At 39.8% G+C, this 21,672-nt stretch overlaps 1 protein-coding gene across 1 annotated transcript in view; it reads left to right on the forward strand.

The window, feature by feature from the left end:
• Nucleotides 1-21,110, forward strand: part of NECAB1 (N-terminal EF-hand calcium binding protein 1) — an 87,901-nt gene extending 66,791 nt beyond the window's left edge. The window contains exons 6-13 of the mRNA XM_053467297.1: nt 4,512-4,648; nt 11,311-11,423; nt 12,391-12,467; nt 12,900-12,953; nt 15,355-15,467; nt 17,440-17,517; nt 18,930-19,021; nt 20,947-21,110. Of these exons, the coding sequence (XP_053323272.1) occupies nt 4,512-4,648; nt 11,311-11,423; nt 12,391-12,467; nt 12,900-12,953; nt 15,355-15,467; nt 17,440-17,517; nt 18,930-19,021; nt 20,947-20,975 (693 nt within the window). The 3' untranslated portion in view covers nt 20,976-21,110. The remainder of the gene's footprint in view (nt 1-4,511; nt 4,649-11,310; nt 11,424-12,390; nt 12,468-12,899; nt 12,954-15,354; nt 15,468-17,439; nt 17,518-18,929; nt 19,022-20,946) is intronic.
• The last annotated feature ends 562 nt before the right edge of the window (nt 21,111-21,672 follow it).

Consider the following 21,672-nt stretch of genomic DNA (forward strand, 5'->3'; position numbering starts at 1 on the left):
ACAGAAGAGGGGCAACAAAAGGATAGGTAGGGGCGGTATGAGGAGAGAGAGAGAAAAGAGAAAAAAAAAAAAAAAAAAAAAAAGGAAGGAGGGGGGTTGTGAGAAGGGTAGGGAAGAAAGTGCCCTGACCGATTAAGGTCAGGAAACTCAAAACGAGCAGTCAGTAGCAGGTGTCGGGAAGAGCGGAGGCAAGGTCTACGGAGTTTAGCCGAGACCAACCGCTCCGGTAGAGTCCCGAACTGCCAGGGGTTAATGGAAGCCGTGCCCGGAGTGACCTCCTTCAGAGTCCCCGGGAACCCAGTCTCCAGGAGAAAAACCAAGAAGGGGAGAATCACAGTGCTCCACAACGTACGCCCAGCTACATATGAACAATGCATGTGACCATCCGACGGTAGCGGAAAAAGGGGTCACCAGAGCCCCCCAACAGTGAAATAGAAGCTCATGTCCCGACTCAAGAGCAGTGTGGCAACCAACCTGGGTAACAGCAAACACCCACCCAGCCATGTGTGGGGAGCGTGTGGGCAGTCCCCACTGCCAGGTGCCAGTGGAGAGCGTCTAGGGACGCCAGAAGGACTTAAAACCGACCTGGGTGCAGGAGTAAGCTACTGGGACTATCAGTGAGGAGTAAACAAACAGAAAAGCTCCAAACGAGAAGCTCCCAGTCAATGAGTAATGCCCCAGAGGCCTAATCGAGTATATCTGGTCATTTAATGGGGGGGCCGAAGCAGTGGCGTTGTCGGCAGTAGCATTGGGCCCCACATAGTAGATCAGTAATAGCATACAAACCCATAACACAGCAAATACATAGTACAGAAGTCTCTAAATGAGGCCAGCAAACGTATCCCAGTAAACAGGCGAGTTAACGACTCATGCAACAAGTAACAGGCAGATCGCAGAAGTAACCAAGTAACCGAAATAGGTCAAAATGCTGCAGGGAGTTTAAGAAAAATAATAACAGTGTTAGTGACCCACGGAACCATCCACTATGGAGCGAGTATCTCTATTAACGGAGTGCTTCCAGAGGGAAAAAAAAAAAAATAAATAAATAAATAAATAAAAAAAAAAATACACACACACATATTTTTAGAAAAGGAGGTTTGTATGCGGTATGCGGAAACTAAGTAGGTGAATCAGTGGAGTGTAGTGAATGTAGTGGAGTGGATGTAATGGGGAACGTGTATGGAGCGGGGGGGGGAGAAGAAAAAAAAAAAAAAAAAAAAAAAATATTACTAAAAATAAATAAATTAAGTATAGGTACATATATATATATACAGATATATAAAAGAAGGGTTGTACGCGACATGCGCTGTAAACCGCAAACTAGTTATAGGAAGCAGGGGTCCCACCTTCACAAGCTGAGAACCAAAGCTAAATGTAAAGAAGTGTATGCAATAGGGTACGTGTATGAAATGGGGGGGAGAAAAAAAAAAAAAAAAAAAAAAAAAAAAAAAGGGGGGGAATATAAAGCGGTAACCAACTAGACCCACGATACTACCACCACCCCCTGTTAATACAGGTAATAATACAGTTAATACATGACAATGTTATGCAAAGAATACCGCAGCTGACGACACCGCATCCGAAGCAGTGGCCGCAGAGAAGACCACGTGGGTATGGCAGCAGTAGGGAAGTCAAATTAAGGGTCCCATGCATCCAACGCGCCGAGGTCGGGGCCCACAAACGTACAGTGGAGTGCGGTCCGAGGGCAGCCGAGGCAGTCAGTTGAAGAGCGTGATGACCCGAGACATCAGGAACATGCGGAGGGCAAGACCCAGAATACCGTCCTTGAGGAGCAGTGCGAGTAATCACCTTATGGGAACCGGATTGTGCGTGCGGCTGCAAATGAGCGTCCACAAGCGGAGGTGTTTGTCAGCCGCTATCTGGAATAGAGGACGGTCCCCGTCTGTGTGTATAGATGTATGTTGCAGTGGAGAAGGAGTGTCCAGCGGGTGCGGTAGTCGACTCTCGCAGGGCCACAGTATCACCGAAACAGAGTATAGCCAGTATAGTCAATAAAAAAAAAAAAAAAAAAAAAAAAAGGAATATGGATGCACTCAGATGTGTAGTGTGTAAGCGGAGATATCCGTGGGAGGTAGCTCTGGGCCGGTCAGCCCTTCATTCTTCGTGTGTGAAGGCTGAATATCTACCATCAGCTACTTCTCCCATGCGTCGAGCCCGTGGGCGTTGAGGAGCTTGCGGTTCCCGGGGGGCCGAACCGGGGGCAAGGAGCCAGTTTTCCACTTGAGGCACGGGGATCCCCAACAATCTAGCCACCGGCTCGACATCTCCAGGCTGTTTCACAAAGTGTGTCGTGCCAGCATGCGGAATTATCAGCTGAAAGGGGAATCCCCAGCGGTAGCGAATGCCCCTATCACTCAGGAGGGTCGTCAAAGGCCGCAGCGCGCGTCTATTACGCAGGGTTATGGAGGAGAGGTCCTGGAAGAGCGATACCGTATGACCCTCAAATTCGAAGGTGCGGGAACTACGGGCTTGTGCCATGATTTCTTCTTTAAGGAGAAAGTCTGGCAGGCAACAAATCACATCCCTGGGTGGGTCTGAGGGCCTACCTCGCGGCCGCAGGGCCCTATGGGCTCTGTCCATCCTAATGGGGGAGTCCGATGCACGGCCCAGGATGGAGTTAAAGAGTCGGGTCAGTGAGGCCCTTAGGTCTTCGGGGCCTTCTGGTTCTGGTATGCCCCTGACCCGTATATTGTGGCGCCTACCTCGATTCTCCAGGTCCTCAACCGTGCGGAGTAGGTCTGCTGTCACGGTGCGCAGCTGTGTCGTGGTCTGCCGCAGCTCTGTCAATTGGTGCACGGTGGTGTCCAGCGATGATTCAAGGTGAGTAGTACGTCTGTCGATACCAGCGATATCTGCTCGCAGTGCCGCCACTTCCTCGTGTAACACGAGTTTCATTTCGGAGATGAGATTGCTAAAATCGGCTTTTGTGGGAAGAGATCGGAACATGTCCTGCAGAGTTGCAGCCGACGGCACAACATCCTCCTTGGGTACGGTGCGCGGATTCTCCTCCGAGGATGATGTACTGGCAGGTGAAGGCGCCATTGCAGGAGATGGCGGCTGCGTGTCCAAGGTCGCGGGGGTCTGAAAATATTGCCGCAGAGATTGCCCAGATGGCCTGGGTTGCGAGTCAGGGGCTTCATGTTGTTGAGAGGGGCGCTTTAGGCGACCCATGGCGAATTTTGAGCGAGGATGGATGCGGATTTCTTCGGGCACGCTGAGGAGCTAAGAGCCTAAGCAGCCATCACCAAGCAAGGCAAGCCACGCCCCCGTAGATAATATTTAACCAGGAAGAATGCATTGTGAGTTTTCTTATTAATTATATATTAGGGAGCCTTTACAGTACTAGGTTACATATGTAGAACAGTTAAATACAAAGGGATTACCCAAAAACTGGTAACAACCATTACAGTGCCATTTTGAGAAATACTAGCAGTCTTCATTAAGGTCAGCGCATGTTATTGTAAAGCCTTTTTGGGACCTTCGCCTCTTCTGCCTGACTTCCATGTGACTTTACATCTTTTTCTTTGCCTTGCCCGATAAAGGGTATCAAGGGTCTAATATGGCTATATTCATTTTAATAAATAAAAGAAGCAAACATTTCCAGAGGATCTCAAACAGGAGGAAAATGGAAAATTTTCTGGGGTCCTTTTTTCTTTGATGTAAGTTTTTTGTTCAGTATGATTTGAGCGCATTCATTAGAACTCACATTGGAGGCAAAACATCCTGCTTTTTCCAGAACCAGAATGAGTCTATGAAAGAAGAAAAGCATCTCCATAAACCTCTGCTTCTTCTCTCTCAAGAGCTTGATGGTACCTAAGCCAGGGAATCTACCTATATGACACCCAAGAAAAAGCATTAAAAACTCGTATACACCTTTAACAGGTCCTTAACAATATTAGAGTTATTATGTGACTTTGATGCATACCTAATTTATAAAAAAAAAAAAAAAGATTGTCCAAAAAGCATTGCACATCCATAGAGTTGGCTAAAATGGGACAACACAGGCTGGCAAATTAAAGGTTATGGTGGCCAAGAGAGCTCCAGTTGTGGTTGGAAATCAGCTTTAATGATCCTCAGCCGTTGGCAAAGATTGTCGGCATTGTACTTTAACAAGACCTGCCCTTTGGGTCCGAGAGTGGGACGTGTACATGTGGTAGATGGTGGGCAGCAAGAGTGCAGATTAAGAATAAATGAGAATATCAGATGGGGAAGCAGGAAAAGTCATGGAGGGATAAAGTAAATTAGAGAAGAGTAAAACAAAATGTTTACAGAAAAGTAAGAATCCAGCTTTAGAAACATATTGCAAAATCTATGAGTAATTATGGTGATTGTGTACTTGTTGAAATAATTGTGATTCAGTATGCAGGCTTTTTATACTCAGAGAATGTATATGAGCTTTGGAAAGTAAAACAGTTTTGTGATGATGTGGAGTTACTCATATATTACAAAATCTCTTTATTCACAAATGTTACATTTATGCTTAATTTTAGCAATATCAAAATGCCTCAAAATTGGAACAGTTCGTGACGCGTTTTTTGTTGAAGGAAACACTCAACCAGCTGCAGTCTCTCCAGAACTCTTTAGAATGTGCTATGGAAACCACTGAAGAGCAGACACGCTTGGAAAGGTAGGTGGAATCTCACTTACAAGAACATGTCTTCCTTTTTAATACTCTGTATTCATGAACAGCATAAAGACATGCTACACCACTAGGTACGGGTATGGCACCAAACCAGAAGAAACTTGAACTTTGAATTAGGATCTTCCATACATTCCATTTCAACATACAATGTGAAACTGGTAGATATGGTCTCTGAGTACGCAGAACATATCTAGTAATTAAAGTAGGCTTGTCCAAATCATTAGATTGACCAATAATGTTACTGACGTTATACTAATTAAGTCCTGCTCAAGATGTAAAAAGGTCACGGTGCACATTGCTCTATTATTATTATTATTTTCACTATATACTGTAGTACTATAATAGTAGTATTGTTTTATAACATGGTCACTTGTGTAAAACAGGGAATAGTTAGTATCTTTGTTTTCCTTAGCCTTAAATAATTATGGTGTGGTCTGTTCTTGCTAACTTTATTAAGTAGATTAGACATCTCCTGTGATTTTACTTCTCTAGCTGTTGTTTGGCATAGTGTGTGTGTGGAGCCAGTTGCTGTAAGAAACATGGCTTGTATTTTGGCATAAAGCAGCATGATTTTCTCCATATATTAAATACATATAAGATAATATAGCCGTAGCTAAGAAGGGGAGAAAATGCATATTGTTTTCTTACATCTCTAGGTAGCGTAAATGTTGACCCCAATGAGTTGTTTCACTTTTGTCAAACATTTTTGGCACTGGCACTGTCTGATTGGATGTGACAGTGCCGTTACATTCTACAGGGAATTAAATGCCTGATCAAAGTTCAGGCATTTCCTTTCGGCAACCTCATCATTGATGTCACCAGGGAATCCTCCTGATATGGCAGGGACTCATGGGGTCTGTAGATACCCTGATTGGGTCTCCTGCAACAATATGACAGAGCTGTAATAAATAAATGTAATTAACAACGTTTTTTTAAAAAGAATGTAAACTTTTTTTTTTTTTTAAATCCCATTGTATCCACACCTATATTTTTTAAGTGAAATTCCCTTTCCAACCCCTACAAAGATTCACAGTTACCTAAAATAAATAAGTAAAACAGAAATATATGAAAAATATACTTGGTTGACTACTTTATAGGATATGTAGTAATTTGAATTGGGGGCAGTTAAACTAGCCTAGGGGAGACTGCTGAACATAAAATAGTCTGTTTTATGTGCAGGCGCTTACTTACTGGGCAAGAAGTGAAAAGCATGCAATGTCTGTGTGGAAAAACACAGAAAAAAAAGTAACCACAAAGTTTGGAAGAGATTGGAGATAAAATGGCTACATGAAAAGTATCCAAGTGGCCATAGTAAAATTCCCTGGGTTGTCTTTTTAGTAATGAAAATGTTTATGCTAAATTTGAAGAAAAATCAAGTTAAAAAAAAAAAACGATGTGCAGCTGAAACAAATAACAGATGAAACAAAGATGAAGATCAGTGGATGAGTGGATAGATAGGATAGGAGTGTATTTGGAGATAAGTTGGGAAACCGCTTTGAAAGTACTGTAAGAGTCAGCATTTTATTATTGATTCTTAAGTGTATAGGCAAACTAGTGACTAGTGATATAAGTCTGGCAGCAGTATTAGTGATGGATTGTAAAGGGGCAAGACATGTATGAAGAGACCAGCTAAGAAAGAGTGTTACAATAATCAGGAAGAGATCGCTGAGTGGGATGAGTTGGAGGAGATAGAGCTAGTGAAAGAGAAGGGTGCCTGGGATGAGAAGAGGGAGAAGAAACTAATGAGGAAACAATAAAAATATAATGTTGTGGTGCTGGTGGCTGGGGAGAGAGAGAAACATTCTACTGATAATAGAGGAGACTGAGAATAAACACAAAAAAATTATGGGCATGGTGAATGGGAAACGATGGGAGGGGAAGAGAAATGGTGGTCAAGAATAAAGCTAGTAGATTTTTGCAGATGGTAAAGGATGACTGGTATATTGATAGAAAGGGAGCTTCCAAGTTCCTCGTCCTTACTTGTAGCCTACTTGGTAAAACCCTTTTCAGTGGCACTTGGCACAAGATGGAAATTGCCACACAAGTGGCCTGTGTCTCCGGTAGGGTTGTGCCTACAAGTCAGTCTAGATATAAAGGACGGCTGCTTGGTAAGTATTTACCAATTGATTAGTTATCCCACAATAATCACAGACACATTTCATGTTTTTTTTTTTAATTTGTGAACTATAATAGCCATGTTCTGGATTGCTACCATATCTGGTTATAAGCTTTTTTCTAAACTTTTTTTTAAAGTAAATTCTTGTTTGGCTTTTTGGTTATGGCTTTACTGTGTCTTAGAGTGTTTGTTCTGACCAATGAAATATTGTTTTATATGCATTTTATTGTCGTCACTCAATATTACATCTTTAGCCCAATACAATGGTAATTATTTCTTGTATTATTTTTGTCACATTTAATTGTCTGTCTTATATCAATTTCAATATAAGGCAAAGACAACCTGAGTAAACACAAAATGGAGATTTGCAATGATCATTTCATTTATGGTAAAAGGTAAAGAGTTCCCCTCGGGAAGAGGGCAAATACTTTCACAGCACTGTAGCTGATGTTTGATCAATATCAACATTGTCGATTTTACTTGAAAGAACGTTTATGTTCAAATCAATCTGAACAGTAGGTTCTCTGCTAAAAAGATTCTTATTTAGAGAATAAACATAGACAATATACTGTTATACTTTTATTTAGATGATTGGGTTATTATCAGATTTTGTCTTCTATTATGATTTATGTAAAAACTAAACAATTGGATCCTAGTTGGATGGCCTAAGCATAATAAATGAGTTATTGTTTGTTATATTCTTTACCCACTTATGTATTTAGCAAGTTTTTAAATAAGACACAAGTCCATCAATTTCAACTCAACCAAGATATCCCTGATTGCATTGATCCAGATGAAGACATAACACCCTTGAAATCACTTGGCAATTTTGCTCAGCAGTGGTAACTCCATGGGAAGTCAAAATAATCCTTGGCTCAATAACTTTTAAATTACTATGTGTACTGATGACTATCTTTCCTTGTAAAAAAAATCCAGTGTATTCCTAAAGCCTCCACAGTACCTGCAGGCAGTACATGTAGTGTATTCCAGAGCTTTAATGTTCTTACAGAAGAAGAAATTCCTTCACTGCTATTAAAAATGTGGCTTCTCTGATTGTAATTGGGTCTGTCCATGGGGTGAAGATTTTTCCGGCTATGATACTATACAGACTTGAATGCATTTGTACATTGTGACAAGTACACCTGGGAACTTCCTAGGGTAGCCGACCTGGAGCTCTCCCTCTTCTGCAGAGGAGAGGAGCGGTGGCTTTGTGAAAGGGTGGTGAAGCAAGGATTCACCGGCAGACTCTGTCAAACCAGTAATGTTAACAGGTATAGTGATGAGTTCACCCCTTAAGCACCTCTTTTCTAGAGTAGTCCAGTTTTATTAAATTTATTAAAATATTCAATTTCCCTATTGATTATGTGACCCATTTTGTACATATTCCCATTCAGTAAAATCTTTGCATGTAGGTATAAACACATTTACCTCTGATGCATTGATGCTCTTTTAGCGCATAGTAGTAATTTGTTAACCTCAGTAGATGTTAACCTCGCATCACAGAACGTTACGGAATTAGGAGTCAACTAGTGGCTCAAAAAATGATGAATCCCCAATCTGGTCCCATTTAGATTATAATCAGCATGTATGAGTTTTACTACCCTTCTTTGCATAGAAAGACCAGCAGCATATTCTGGCCTAGGTTGACTAAGAGGGCAGTCCATGTGCCCCAGAACTAGTGAAAGATGGCCCTATTGGGTGCTCTGCCGCTGGTTAAAAGGAACTGACAGAGTACTCATGCTGTGCTTCTATCTATAAGAGGTGGGATATTACATCAAACGTCAGTACCCAACAGTACTATCTGTTTTTAGATTGGTACTGATACATTGAACCGTGTGATTGTACTAGTGGAAATATTCCTGTTATAAAGATTTGGTCCCTATCTGTGTTTTTACCTTTTAGGAAAGTGTTGTCCTTAAACCCAAAAAAATGAAAATGCATTGTGAGCCCGTACATGTACAGGCTTTGTCGTGAAGGGGTTAAGCACGTCAAATTGCATCTAATTCCATGGCTGAATCGCCTCAGGCCTCTCAAAAGTAGTATCACAATCACTTTATTTTACCAAGTTACCTAACGCTTTCCCTTTGCACAATGGACTGACAAATGACTGTTGTAGCCTTGACCTCCGGGCTAGGCTTACCCCGCAACACGAAAAATTACTTTGGGTAGGAAAAGGCCACAGCCAATTTAAAGTTTTTGTCACACCAAATCTGAAACAATAAACAAAGGTGCATTAACAAAGACAATACAGGTAAACACAAAAACACAAACAGGTAAATATATACAACAAACCCACAACGCATATCAAGTTATCCAGGTATCAGGGCCAAACGCCAATTAGGGAAGGGACATATAACCTGATGCCCCCACCCGGACATAAGGTTCCAAGCACCACCAGCCAAAAAACTCCCACCGGTTGTTACCAACACCTATCTTACCCCCGCATTAAATGCCTTAGATACCTGTTAAGTTGTTGGCCCTAAGACTGTGACAAACTCCACTAACATCTCCACTAAGAATTATAATGTAAATGGGAGGCACACGCAACCCAGGCATGCTTGTTAAAATTGTCTCCCAAGACCAGCAAACCCAACACCTATCCCTACTGTGCACGCCAATCAATGCCCACTATAGCCCATTCTGGCCCCTCATGGGCTTCATTCATAAAACATGATAATACGTAGTGGAGAAGGCCATGAAAACCTGCAGATGGAAAAATGCAGCCACTGAGACAAATATCAAATATAGATTACAACATTATTTATTTTTACTTTCACAGTTTTTAGTTGGCTGTGACTGCAACAATTCACATTGTTAAGTGTAACAATTAAGAGGAAAGTACTGTTGTTTTAAGATATAAGAAAAGAAGGAGCGCTTAGACATAATACCACAACCCACAGAGACGACACAGCAAGAATGCCTTTCTTTACTATCAATATGGACCCCAGGGGATAATAATGTGGTTATTTCGCTTGTTACTGTAGCTCAAATTGTATGGAATAAAATAATATCACACAGAGGATTATGTGTGGTGTGACCTCTTTTAAAGATGTTTTAAAATTTAACAGCAAAGTAAGAAGCCATGAATAAGCGTTACCAATGAATAAGCCCCCAGAGAGCACATTTTCACTTTATGAGTTACATTAAGAAATATGTTTAGTTTTTTATTAGCAAATGTACTAATTATTGTATTTTAACAATGTGCGCCCTTATGCGCCATTAAGTTGTTGCAGAATACAATACATGAAAGAAGTACAGACTTTTAACTAAATACATATAGAAACACAGAGCCATTGCACTGTTATTTTTAGTTAAATGCTACTTAATAATATTAAGAGTGGTTTGGTATATGTGTTTGGTTGATTTTGATATATATATATATAAAATTACATATATCATATAAGCATTATGCAGCAACCTGATAAATAAAACACATGACACCATCAATTAAACAGAGAATGATGCCCACGGGGGCCAGAATATGCCAGAGTGGGACTTGACTGGGATGCCGCATTTTTTTAGTTTTTGGGAGCGGAGCTAGGGGAGGTTATTTAAGGACAGGTGTTATTAGGTTAGGGGCCATTTTGTGTGTCACCCTACTTTGTGTAGTTTGTCTTACCCTCCCTCTCTTCGTGGTGTTAAGGTGGGTAATTTTGTCACAGTTGGGGGCCGAAGCTTTCCAGGCATCTAAGGGGTAAATGCTCTGGAGGGGAGAGCATTTGGTGGTATTTGGCTGGGAGGTTCCTGGCTGGTGGTGCTCGGAGTCTGGGGTTGGGCACCCTGGTATGTCTTCCCCTGAGTTGGTAGCACCTGGATAGCCTGGTAAGCGTAGGGAATTTTTGTAATTTGTTGGCGCCCATTATTTGTTATTTATTGGAGTTCAGTTTTTGGTAGTCATTGCCCTGTTAACACATCTAGTTTTGGTTTAGGTTGTGTGGCAATGGCTAGGTTAAATAAATAAATCGGCTGTGGCCTTTTCACCCCCACTCCTGGTGTTGTGTCATTATTTAGTTAAATTGGTTGGGGATCCTGGCCCGGGCATCGAGGGTACACCAGTCAAGCATTTTTCAACAATCATTTCAATACTACAGAAAAATGAAAGAAAAAAAAGTAGAACAAAAATTGTATCCTCATAAATAGTAACCCCCCCAAAATTAGGGCCCCCAAATAATGACAATCAAATACTTTAGGCAAATGGTCATGTAACATTTGTAACAATTATCAGGTCATTTCTTTATGTAAATATATCTCTAGCCAATACATCCTAATGTTCTAAAATAATTTAGCTCAGAATAGAAATTAAGATGAGAAAATACATTTTTATTACCTATAAATTATCCTTGTGGGGAATAGACATCATAATGGGCCTGGAAATGACTTAAAGCGCATGCAACATATTTTTTGTTAGTTTTACATTCAACATTCAAAGATTAATGTTTGTACTCATTTGTATTTATTTTCAAAGGTAGATTATTTAGCATAAAAAGTCAAGGGACCGGAATAAAATCACATTAACTATCTTTATTTACAGACAGGGTCCTGCAAAGCCAGAAGTCCTTTCGATCCCATGGTCGGGAAAGCGATCAAATCGAAGACTTCAAAGGAACAACAGCTTTTCTCCAAACAGCCCTCAGTTTAACCTTGGTAACGCATTCTTATTACATATCAGCTGATGTAAATGAAACATCTGTAATACTGAGTCCTCCAATTTCTACCAAGAATCAAATAGGAAGCAGATAATAGAGAAAAGGCTGGCCAAAAAATCCAACATGCAGAAAACATTAACACATAGTGAAGAGTGATGGTAAGTCACTAATAACCTTCCGAGTGTGAGCTCATCAGAAGTTATAAACTGGAAGAAACCTCTGAGGTCATAAAGGTTCATCACTCTCCATTACTCTACGGACGTTGGCCAATAATAACTTTGTCTTGCCTGGAACCAATACAGCAATATCCATGGTGGTTTGTATTTTAATTAAAGAAGTAGGTCACAGAACCCCAATGAGAGTAACGCTAAATGGACTGGGTAGTCATACATTACTTATTTATCATTTTAATGGTCAACAAATCCCTGGTGTATGAATCAGTTATCATGTAAAGTGTATTTGATGTTCCCTTCTACCTAGACAGTGAACTCGACTGGTCCCTTCGCAACTGTTGCCATAACTATTACAATAGTAAAAGCTTACTTCTTACCCTGGAGAGGTAGACAACTTGTATCTTTGTTGTAATCAAGAAGTCCCAATCTTATATAAAATGGACCTCTCGCTGTGGTATTGTAATATCTTCCACTTTTATAACACAGAGCCTTCAAGTTACAATTCTCTAATGTATTCATGGGAAAAAGTCTTAGAAACACTCACCGCTACGAGATGTGCTCTGAACATTTGTTTCACAATCTCTTTCACTGCATAGACTTTAAAAAAAAAAATCAATTCACGGTTGATTTCCATATTTCCAATAATTTTTATTTTTCCAGAATATAAAATTAAATGTTATGCTTAATCCAAAGGGGAATGCAGAATAATAATCCAGTCAACAGAGTGTTTTTTTAGCATCTTATTCTGCAAAAAAAATCAATTTTCTTTTCCATTATTTATTCTTCCCAAAGGCTTGTTAGATGAAGATAACCAGTGGATGACCCAGATAAACAGACTTCAGAAACTAATTGACAGACTGGAAAAGAAGGTATTAAATCTATATTTGCCTATATGGTTTTCATTTGCAAACGCTGATAAAGAGTTATTTTTCTATTTTTTCACTTGGTTGGAGCGGAGACAGCCCTCGTTCATACAGACACAACAATTCTCTCCTAGTTAAAATAAAATAAAATCTGGAATGGTAAATGCAATTTTTGTAGATAACTATATTATTTTTATTTAGTGTATTTTGTACCCTAATCAAATTCCATGTGTTAATAATACTTGTAGCTTTAGAAAAATTCAAATGACATGTTAAAGCAGTTTTTTCAACATAGATTTCTGGACCACCGGATTAATATCGTTGGAGCATTACAGAAATGTGGCTGGGGTACAATCACCATAAACATATTTATTGCCAAATTTCCTTAACTCTTATTTAGTTTCTGTTTTTTAATACCTTCCTAATCATTTATAACAGGATCTAAAGTTGGAACCACTGGAGGAAGAGGTTTTAGACGGAAATACAAAATCTGTAAGTGTATAACTTTTACAATTTCGCATTGGGCAGAAGAGTGGATTGCTATGACCTAATACATAGGTCATGGGTTTTGACCCTTGAAGCCAGTGCATGGGGGTGTGGTGGTTCTATGACCTAAAACATAGGTCATAGGTTTTGACCCTTGAAGCCAGTGCATGGGGGTGTGGTGGGTCTATTGGGGTCCAATGCTACTGCCATGGACTAGGCCATGATGATGCCTAACTGAAGCAAAGGACCTCCAACATGTCAGTTTGTACATCCTGTTCATAATACTAGATTAAAAATAAAGGGAAATTGTGGTCCTGCAAAAATGTTCTCTTACTTCTTTAGACGTTTATACAAATGATCAAATGTCTGCTGAAGGAAACATTTAATCAAAACAGTTTATGGCTCTCTTGCTGTGCCCTTTGTACAGAATGAATAGCCATGAGGATACTAAGTAAGATAGACGTTCTCCAGGGATGTAGAATCCGTGGCTATCATGACCTTTTCAGAGCTCGAGTTCCTGCCGTTTTTCTGTACTTCACCTTTGATGCTTTGTTCTCAAAATCTACTAAACTTCAAATGTCAACATAATAGCTTTCAATGTTCTACATATAATGGCCTTATGAAAACAAAACATCAAGTGTAAAAATGTATAATGCATGAAATCAATACAGCAATACAGAAGGGATACATTCCTCAATTCTAAACTCGCGCCTAGACAATTTGTGCGTAGTAAGGACACAGGAAAGGTTGTGTTTACCCACGATGACAAAAATTATCCATAAACAAACGCAAATGTAAATAACATTGTGGTAGCCCCCCCCCCATGTTATTTACCATATTTTCTTGAATATAAGATGAGGGGACCTGGATCCTCCTCTCTGGCAGTCGGTGAACGTCTGCAGAATGCGCGCAGACAACCTTCACTTCTACCCGGTACTTCCGCTGGGACTTCTATGACGGAGCGCTGGCGTGACATGACCTTCTAGTGCTCAGTCATAGAAGCCCCAGGGGAAGTGCTGGGTAGCAGCAGAGGTTGTCTACGCACATCGCACAGATGCCCACCGGATGCCCCCACTAGACACCAGGAAGTCCGAAGTAGAGCCCTGCGCGGGACTGCTTTTTTAATCCCGCTCCCGCAATGTGGGTCTTCCGCTCCCGCCTGGAGCGTGGCCAATCATGCCCGCCTCCTTACCTGATTGGCCAATCCCGCCCGCTCCCGCCACATTTGTGGCCAATCACGCCCACCTCCTTACCTGATTTCCCGCGCAGTCCCGCAAGCTGTTCCCTCACAGCGTCTCTTCTCTTGCTCCGCCCAGGAACAAGGCGGAGTCACAGGAAGTGACGTCACATCACGTGACTCCGCCTTGTTCCTGGGCGGAGCAAGATAGGAGACACCGTTATGGAGCAGCGAGAAGACAGCCTTGCGGGACTGCGCGGGATTACCGGGACCCGCAGGTACAGTGCCTGCCTGACCGCCCGCTCCCGCCCCAGCAAGACCGCCCGCGCCTGCAAGTTTTTTGGACCCGCCTCCCAATGCAGTCCTCTAGTCTGAAGCACAGGGGACAAGTCTGGGGATGCATTGGTAAGTCTGGGGGGCAGAGTGGTATATCAGGGAGGCTGTCATATAGGGGGTATAAGGCATATATGGGGGGCATAGTGGCAAATAGGGGGGCAGATGTGCATAACTGGCGGGGAAGGTTGGCAAACAAAAGGAAATAAAAACAAAAATGCATTTTTCTCAATCAAAATTTTTATTAAATCTGAAAAAATAGTTCACAGGTGAATTAATATTTAGTTTATTTTTTCTATAGGGTAGTCTTATATTCAGGCTTTTTTCTTTTTTTTCTAAATTAATATTAACATTTTGGGGGCCATTCATAATGTATACTGATGCCAGTCAATTGAAACCACAACTCCTCCTCAAACCTTCTTGCCAGTTCCTTCCTTAGCGAATAATCCCTTGTTTTAAAGAGCTTGATTGTTATGATGCAATAGACCATTACTGGAACTTATGTTAAAATCCGCTGACGTGCTGACATATCTCTTAAGCCTGTTTTCTATTGTATTTATTTCCGTTCTTCAATGAAACATGGGAATTTGATTGTATCCCAGAACAATATGGATAATTAGTATAGGAAGTCGATAAAAACTTGCATGAACATGAAAAAAAAACGATTGAACATTTTAGCACCAGAAACCACTTCTAGACTACGGATATTATTTTCCTACATTGCAAATTGTATAAGTATCGACAAGCTTCCTGAGTCGAATATATACCAACACAAAAGCTGGAAATTACCATTTCTTTGTCTTTGCCGTTGGAGTCTATTCTAACAAACTATGCATGAATTAATAGGTCTTTCTTTCTCTAACTGTCAGATTGTGTCAATCTCTTTGAATCCCTTAGCACATAATGATTGTTCAGCGCCAATTATCTGTGCTAACAGAAGAACTAGACGAATTTCGTCTCTCCCTGAAACACTATGTGGAGTCAGTTTCATCTCAAACCGGGTGTTTGCAGTAAGTATGTGAATCGGCTGTTTTGCCTCTTACTGTTTTATAGCATTCAGGCTTATGAAAAGGGACTATATATATATTGCGAAAAAAATACTATTTATATATATATATATATATATATATAAATAGTATTTTTTTCGCAATAAAAATATATAAAGCTTTTCAATCCATTTACATTTCCAATAACCTCTAACGCAGGTACTTTCCAAATCATGACACTGTTTTGCACTGGTAAGATATTATATACTATGACGTGAATATCAATAATTCATCGTAATATTTTGGATGAATGGTGGGTGAGGGGTGTGTTTATTTGACTGAATGGTTGAAAGGGGGTGTTTATATTATATTATGATATGATGTTAAAACCCAGCATCATAAACAATAAGAAAACACCTCTACAAGCTTAGATTTCACAAACTACACAGTAAGAAATTCATAGAAGCTGGAACTTAATGTCAGCCGCAGAGCGCAGCCGGTCACAGAGACTGTTGGTCTCTGGCCCTCTACTGTTTGGTCCTTGGTCCACAGGTAAGCCCTTGGATGCTGGTGGTGACATCTTTATTACCCACAGCATATGTTGTGAACATACTATTGCCATTAGTGGCATACTCTTTGTAGCGTGTATGCGCTTTAAATTGCATAATTTATTTGCATATACTAGGTTCACAAGCACGTAATGACGTTTTCTGAGACTGTCATTTTGCGTCTCCAACATACTACATGTATATAGAGTGAGCCCCCCACAGCAAAGTATGCACTGACACATAATTCTCCATTATGTCACTCAGAACAGTAATTAGGGTTCTGGGGTGAGGTCAGAGGTTGTGCACCGTGGTGATGTCACATGAACCTCTGGAAGCAGGGGGGATTGAAGTGGCCCCTCTCCTTGGAGCACCTAAGGCAGCTGCCCCTGTTGCCCCATGGAAGTTACGGCCCTGGTAACACCGTACAGATGTAAAACAGAATTGAAGTGAGAAGTAGAAAGCGCTGCAGAGTTTCTCTCTGTAACAGAATTTGTTATATATGTATTTTTTAATAGCAACACTTTAAATAAATGTACTGTTTACTGTAGAACGTCTGTGGTCAGTATATGATTACAAACGGGAATACTCCATAAACAGAAGGTTTCAGAAATGTGGTGTGAACATTTGTAAAACTGAAACATTCAATTATTATAAGATGTGTGCCTAGCGCCACCTGCTGGAACTCAATTATAACACGTCTAACAGTATTCCAACAATGTTGAGCACGAAACTAAGAGTATAAAAGTAAGAAATGCAAATTAATACCATCAGAACTATTTTTATTTATTAATTAGAAAAACATACTGATATCAGCTATGCCGTTCAGGACAAAGAGAAAGCATGATGTTAAAAAATGCCAGTGCCACCCCACTGGCTTTTGTGCATCAAGCTTTTAGGTGTTTGGCTTTACGTAGCCAGTATGTCTTATTTACTAGCCATTGGACTTTTATTTATATTAGCCCTGATGTCTTTGTGTCATTGCAACTAACCTTCATGTGCACTAATAGTAGCCTCATAGATTTAGAGCATTGACTGTGCTAGCCTACTCTGCTTTGTGCTTTCGTTGGCACCAGAACAGACCAGCTTTGATCACCCTTGCTTCCTAATGCGTCCTGTGATATTGAGTTGTTAAATGAAAGAAATACCTAAATTGGCCAGCTGAGCAATGTTCTTATAATTCTGTCTTTGCATACACCTTACTGAAGCCTATTTAAAGTGCGTTTATGAACACATTTAGACATTCCATCTTTATGACATTATATGTAAATGCAATAAAAAAAAATGCTTGGAACAACAGGTGAGCTTTTTTTTTTACTTTTATAAAAAGGGTTTTTTTTTTCTTCCTTGAGCTTTAGCAGTGAATAGTAACATTTAATTTGATGTTTTGGGAAATCTGGACATATTTTCAGATCTGTGTTTCTATCACCATTTTTGTTTTCTTCATACAGCGTTGCCATTCAGAAGCTTTCGAACGAGTCTCGGTTCATAGTTTATGAATTTTGGGAAAGCAGCAGCATTTGGAAGAAGTAAGTAAAACTATTTCTAGCTTGTTCTATTTCACATTTTAAATTATGGCTGCAAAATTCTTGAATGGGTATATGTGCACATTGGCACCCCTTAAATGTGCTATAATTATTTCTCTATATATGCAGCATAGTAAATATGATGCAAAAATGTATGTAGGGCTTTGGAGGTAATTTAGGTAATTTAGTTTCACAGGGCATCTACTGATACAAGAGCACCATAACATTCAATAAGCTGTTCATACTATCAGTCGATAAATATATTAGAAATACAAGAAAAAATATTCTCAAGATACTCCTGTTAAAATAACAGCATTTCTAGTAAATTAAATTCAGTTGATATTGGGTGTTAAGTGAAGCAGCTTCTCAAAATATGCATTAACATAACATGATGACTAGGACTAGTCACTTAGAAGTCAAGAGGTCTGCCAAGTTAAACAACTCTTGCGAGTGCATAATAGTGTCTACGACTTAAAATGTTCGTCATTACAGGTGAGGGCATGTAAGTTCAAAGCGAATTTGCTGCCCCTGCATGTAACTCGCAAAATTAGCATTTTCCCCAATACATTAAAGAAAACATAAATACTGGGCTGGGGGTAACTAAATAACCCTGGGAGGTGTATGCCCCAGTAGCAGGGGTATGAAGGTTTAAATAATATAAAAGGCCCCATCTATTGTATAGAGCAGTTCACCTACGCCAACACAACTAGACACTCAGCTATAAGACACACACCCAGACACCCACACTAACGCACATGCATACACATTAACACACCCAGACACCCACACAAACACATGTTCACACACTAACATAGCCCAGACTCAAAATTTCACTAAGATACCCACACACTAACTTACCCAGACAAACATGATAACATACCCAAAGACACATGATCGCACACTAAAATACCCCCACACACTAACATACCCAGACAGATGGAGATACATACATAGACATATTCACCCAACTTACCTTGTGACGCTTCAACCTGGCGAGCTCCCAGGCTACTCCTGCAGGGTCAAGCAATGCGACCTTGTGTAACCCACCTCATTCCACCTCCTCCTGGAAATTAGGGAGATAAATAATTAAGTCCCAACACGCCTCCATCTATCTCGGGAGGGCAATTGGATCCACCAATGGTTGGAGCTGTGGTTACGGCTGCAGATCTCATGCGGGCAACACCTTGATATACGATGTGCCGCATTTAGCCCACGTATAACGAGTCCATAGTATATAGATTTAATCATCTTCCTGGTCTTTCAATATCTTTCAAATACAAGGATTCTTCTGCCTAGATTAGATCTTTGTCATTGTAATTCTGTACAGTAAATATCCACGTATATGCTGATGTATATTTAGAATATAAAATATATAAAGTACTCATTATAGTTTGAATTGATTAACATTTACACAGCCACCTTCAAAGCAATTACAGCAAGACCTTTCAAAGAAGTAACGTTGACTTCCTGGAAACTCCAGAACTCATGACGACAATGCTTGTACCTGGTTAGTATTGTTGTTGCCTGATAAAATGATTTATGGTTGATTGTTGTTTCATTATATATATATATATATATATATATATATATATATATATATATAATGCCACCAAGCATTCTAACTCCTAACATCGTGCAGATTCATCTTCAGAATGAGAACATTTATTGTGAGGCTCAAAGTATTAATGTATCTGCGCTGAATTTTACTCTTTTGAACAATAAAAAAAGCTCTTCTTTGCCTAAACTAGGGCAGCTGATATATCCTTTGAGTTTATGGAAAACCCACTGTGTCTGTCATGTCTGCTCTTCCGATGACACATACGGCCTTTGTCTAGTTGGTGCTTTTAGAACTGCTCAGCTTTTGTAAACTGTGTAGCTTCAGAGCATTGTCCTTGTCACTTCTATAACATGCAGAGATCATTACAGTAAAAATCACTCCTAAAGTTTTAAACCAGATAGTTAGAAGATGAATCATTACAGCCACCTTTACATTTTGCAATGAATATTTGACTATATATATATGTGTGAGCATAAATATATATCTATATATGTGTCTATCTATCTATCTATCTATCTATCTATCTATCTATCTATATATATATATATATATATATATATTCTACAACCCCATGATTTTTAGCAAGCCATTTTAATGAAACAACTTTTAACCCCTTAATGACAAAGCCCGTACATGTACGGGCTCAAAATGCATTGTTTTCAATGGGTTTAGGGACCGCCCATTGTCCTTAAGGGGTTGAGCACCTCCTCAATATGTATAGTTTAATAACTGATAAATAGTCTGCTCTGACTTTTTTAATCTTAACCAATATAATGCAGGAGAAGAAAACCAGATGTATTATCTATTTTCTAGAGTTTCGAGAACTCTGTCTTTGCAAGACATTACATGCAATGGTCTTGCTGGTTCGGGGAAAGCTGTACCTTGAGCATGTGTGCAAAGCTTGTCCATTGATTTTAATGGGAGCACTTTTCTGCCACTAAATGACTGCTTCAGGCAGCCAATCAGTGGCAAGAAATGTCAGACTATGGGGGGGGGGGCAGCTGCTCCAGCTGGGCTGCAGCTTCTGTGTCAGGTAAATGCTTTAGTTTTATTTTGTTTTGGAAGAATGCATATTAATGTACTCACAGAGTACTTTAACTGCTAAAAGACATAGGACCTAATATTACGTCCATGCAAAAACTGCTAATTGTAGTCACTGCTGCTGGCTTTCGAGAGACCTAAGCAGACCAACAGTAGCCAATAGGAGCCACTATCATGCATGTGATGGCTTAAGCAGCCAGTCACCTGCATGTTGCCAATAGCAGTGTTTATCCACTACTTCCTTCCTTTTTACTACACATAGATCATAAAGAGGGACTTATCTTAATGCTGATATATAGATTTAAGGTAAACATTTATATATATTTTTTTTTAAAGTAGGTGTACATGAGCTAAATAAAAAAAAAAAGAAAAGAAAGATACAATGGCAAATGGCACGTTTATGAAATCAGGACAAATAGAGGGTTAAAAGGCATATCATGGGGCACAGTGGTATTTAGAGGGTTAATAGGCATATAGGCGGTATAAGGCAGAGTGGCAAGCCTGGGGGCAGATAAAAACAAAATATTTTTCTCAATCATAGCTTTTATTTAAAATAGTTCACATAGTTTAGATGAATTAACATTTACTGGTAAAACTTTTTTTTCCTATAGGGTAGTCTTATACTCAGGCTTTTTCTTTTTTTCCTAAATTAATATTCAGATTTTGGGGAGTCGTCTTATAATCGAGCAAATACGGTATTTAGCTCTGACCATATAAAAAATAATAAAATAACTCTGGTACAAGACAATAGAAGATGCATTGTATTTATATGTACTTGCAATGATGCATGTAAGTCTTTATTTCTCTTTAGTAAACCCTCTATTTTTTTCCAGCTTCTTGGTGGATACTGAATAACAATTAGGTCTGCTCTTCATATCTGCTGTGGAAGTGTGGTAAATGTGCAACACTGTACAATACTGTACTACGTCATGTACCTGTGTGTCTGTTCATGGCTTGCCTAATGTAATCATACAACTCTTGTGACATGCTAAGAAAATCATTGATACGGACAACATAATTCAGTAATTGTGGTACAGTGATTTTTATTAGAGATGAAGGAAAGGTACATTGAGGTAGAAATTGCCAGGGTGACCTCTTTCCAGATTCTGTTAGTGTATGAGGCTTGTGTATTTATAGTCTGATTTCTATTGGCAAGACTGTGGCCTACAAGTCCTCAAGGACTGCAGATTTACTATCAAGGGAAATGGAACTGAATGAGTAAGTCAGACAAATATGAATAGGAAAGGTTATAAACTCAAACACACATGGAATCTCCACGGACAAACAGATAAGATGCCACATTTTCAACTAGTCCATCAACTATCTACCCTAGTCAATTGTAAGCGTAATTGTTGTTGTTGGAGTTATAAGCTACATGAACTTCTAGAATTGGTATGCAGAGTCCTCAATCATGAAATAATTGCTTGTCCCCAGTTGGAGCACTTATTGCAGGGTTCCAACTGCATCTGTAAGAAATAAACACAGTAAATTTGGAGCTTCATGAAATGGCTTTCTACAGCAAAGCCTAAAATCACCACGCAGAATGCCAAGGGTGAGCT

The sequence above is a fragment of the Spea bombifrons genome, chromosome 5 (genome assembly GCF_027358695.1).
Source record: "Spea bombifrons isolate aSpeBom1 chromosome 5, aSpeBom1.2.pri, whole genome shotgun sequence".
Taxonomy (NCBI): Eukaryota; Metazoa; Chordata; class Amphibia; order Anura; family Pelobatidae; genus Spea; species Spea bombifrons.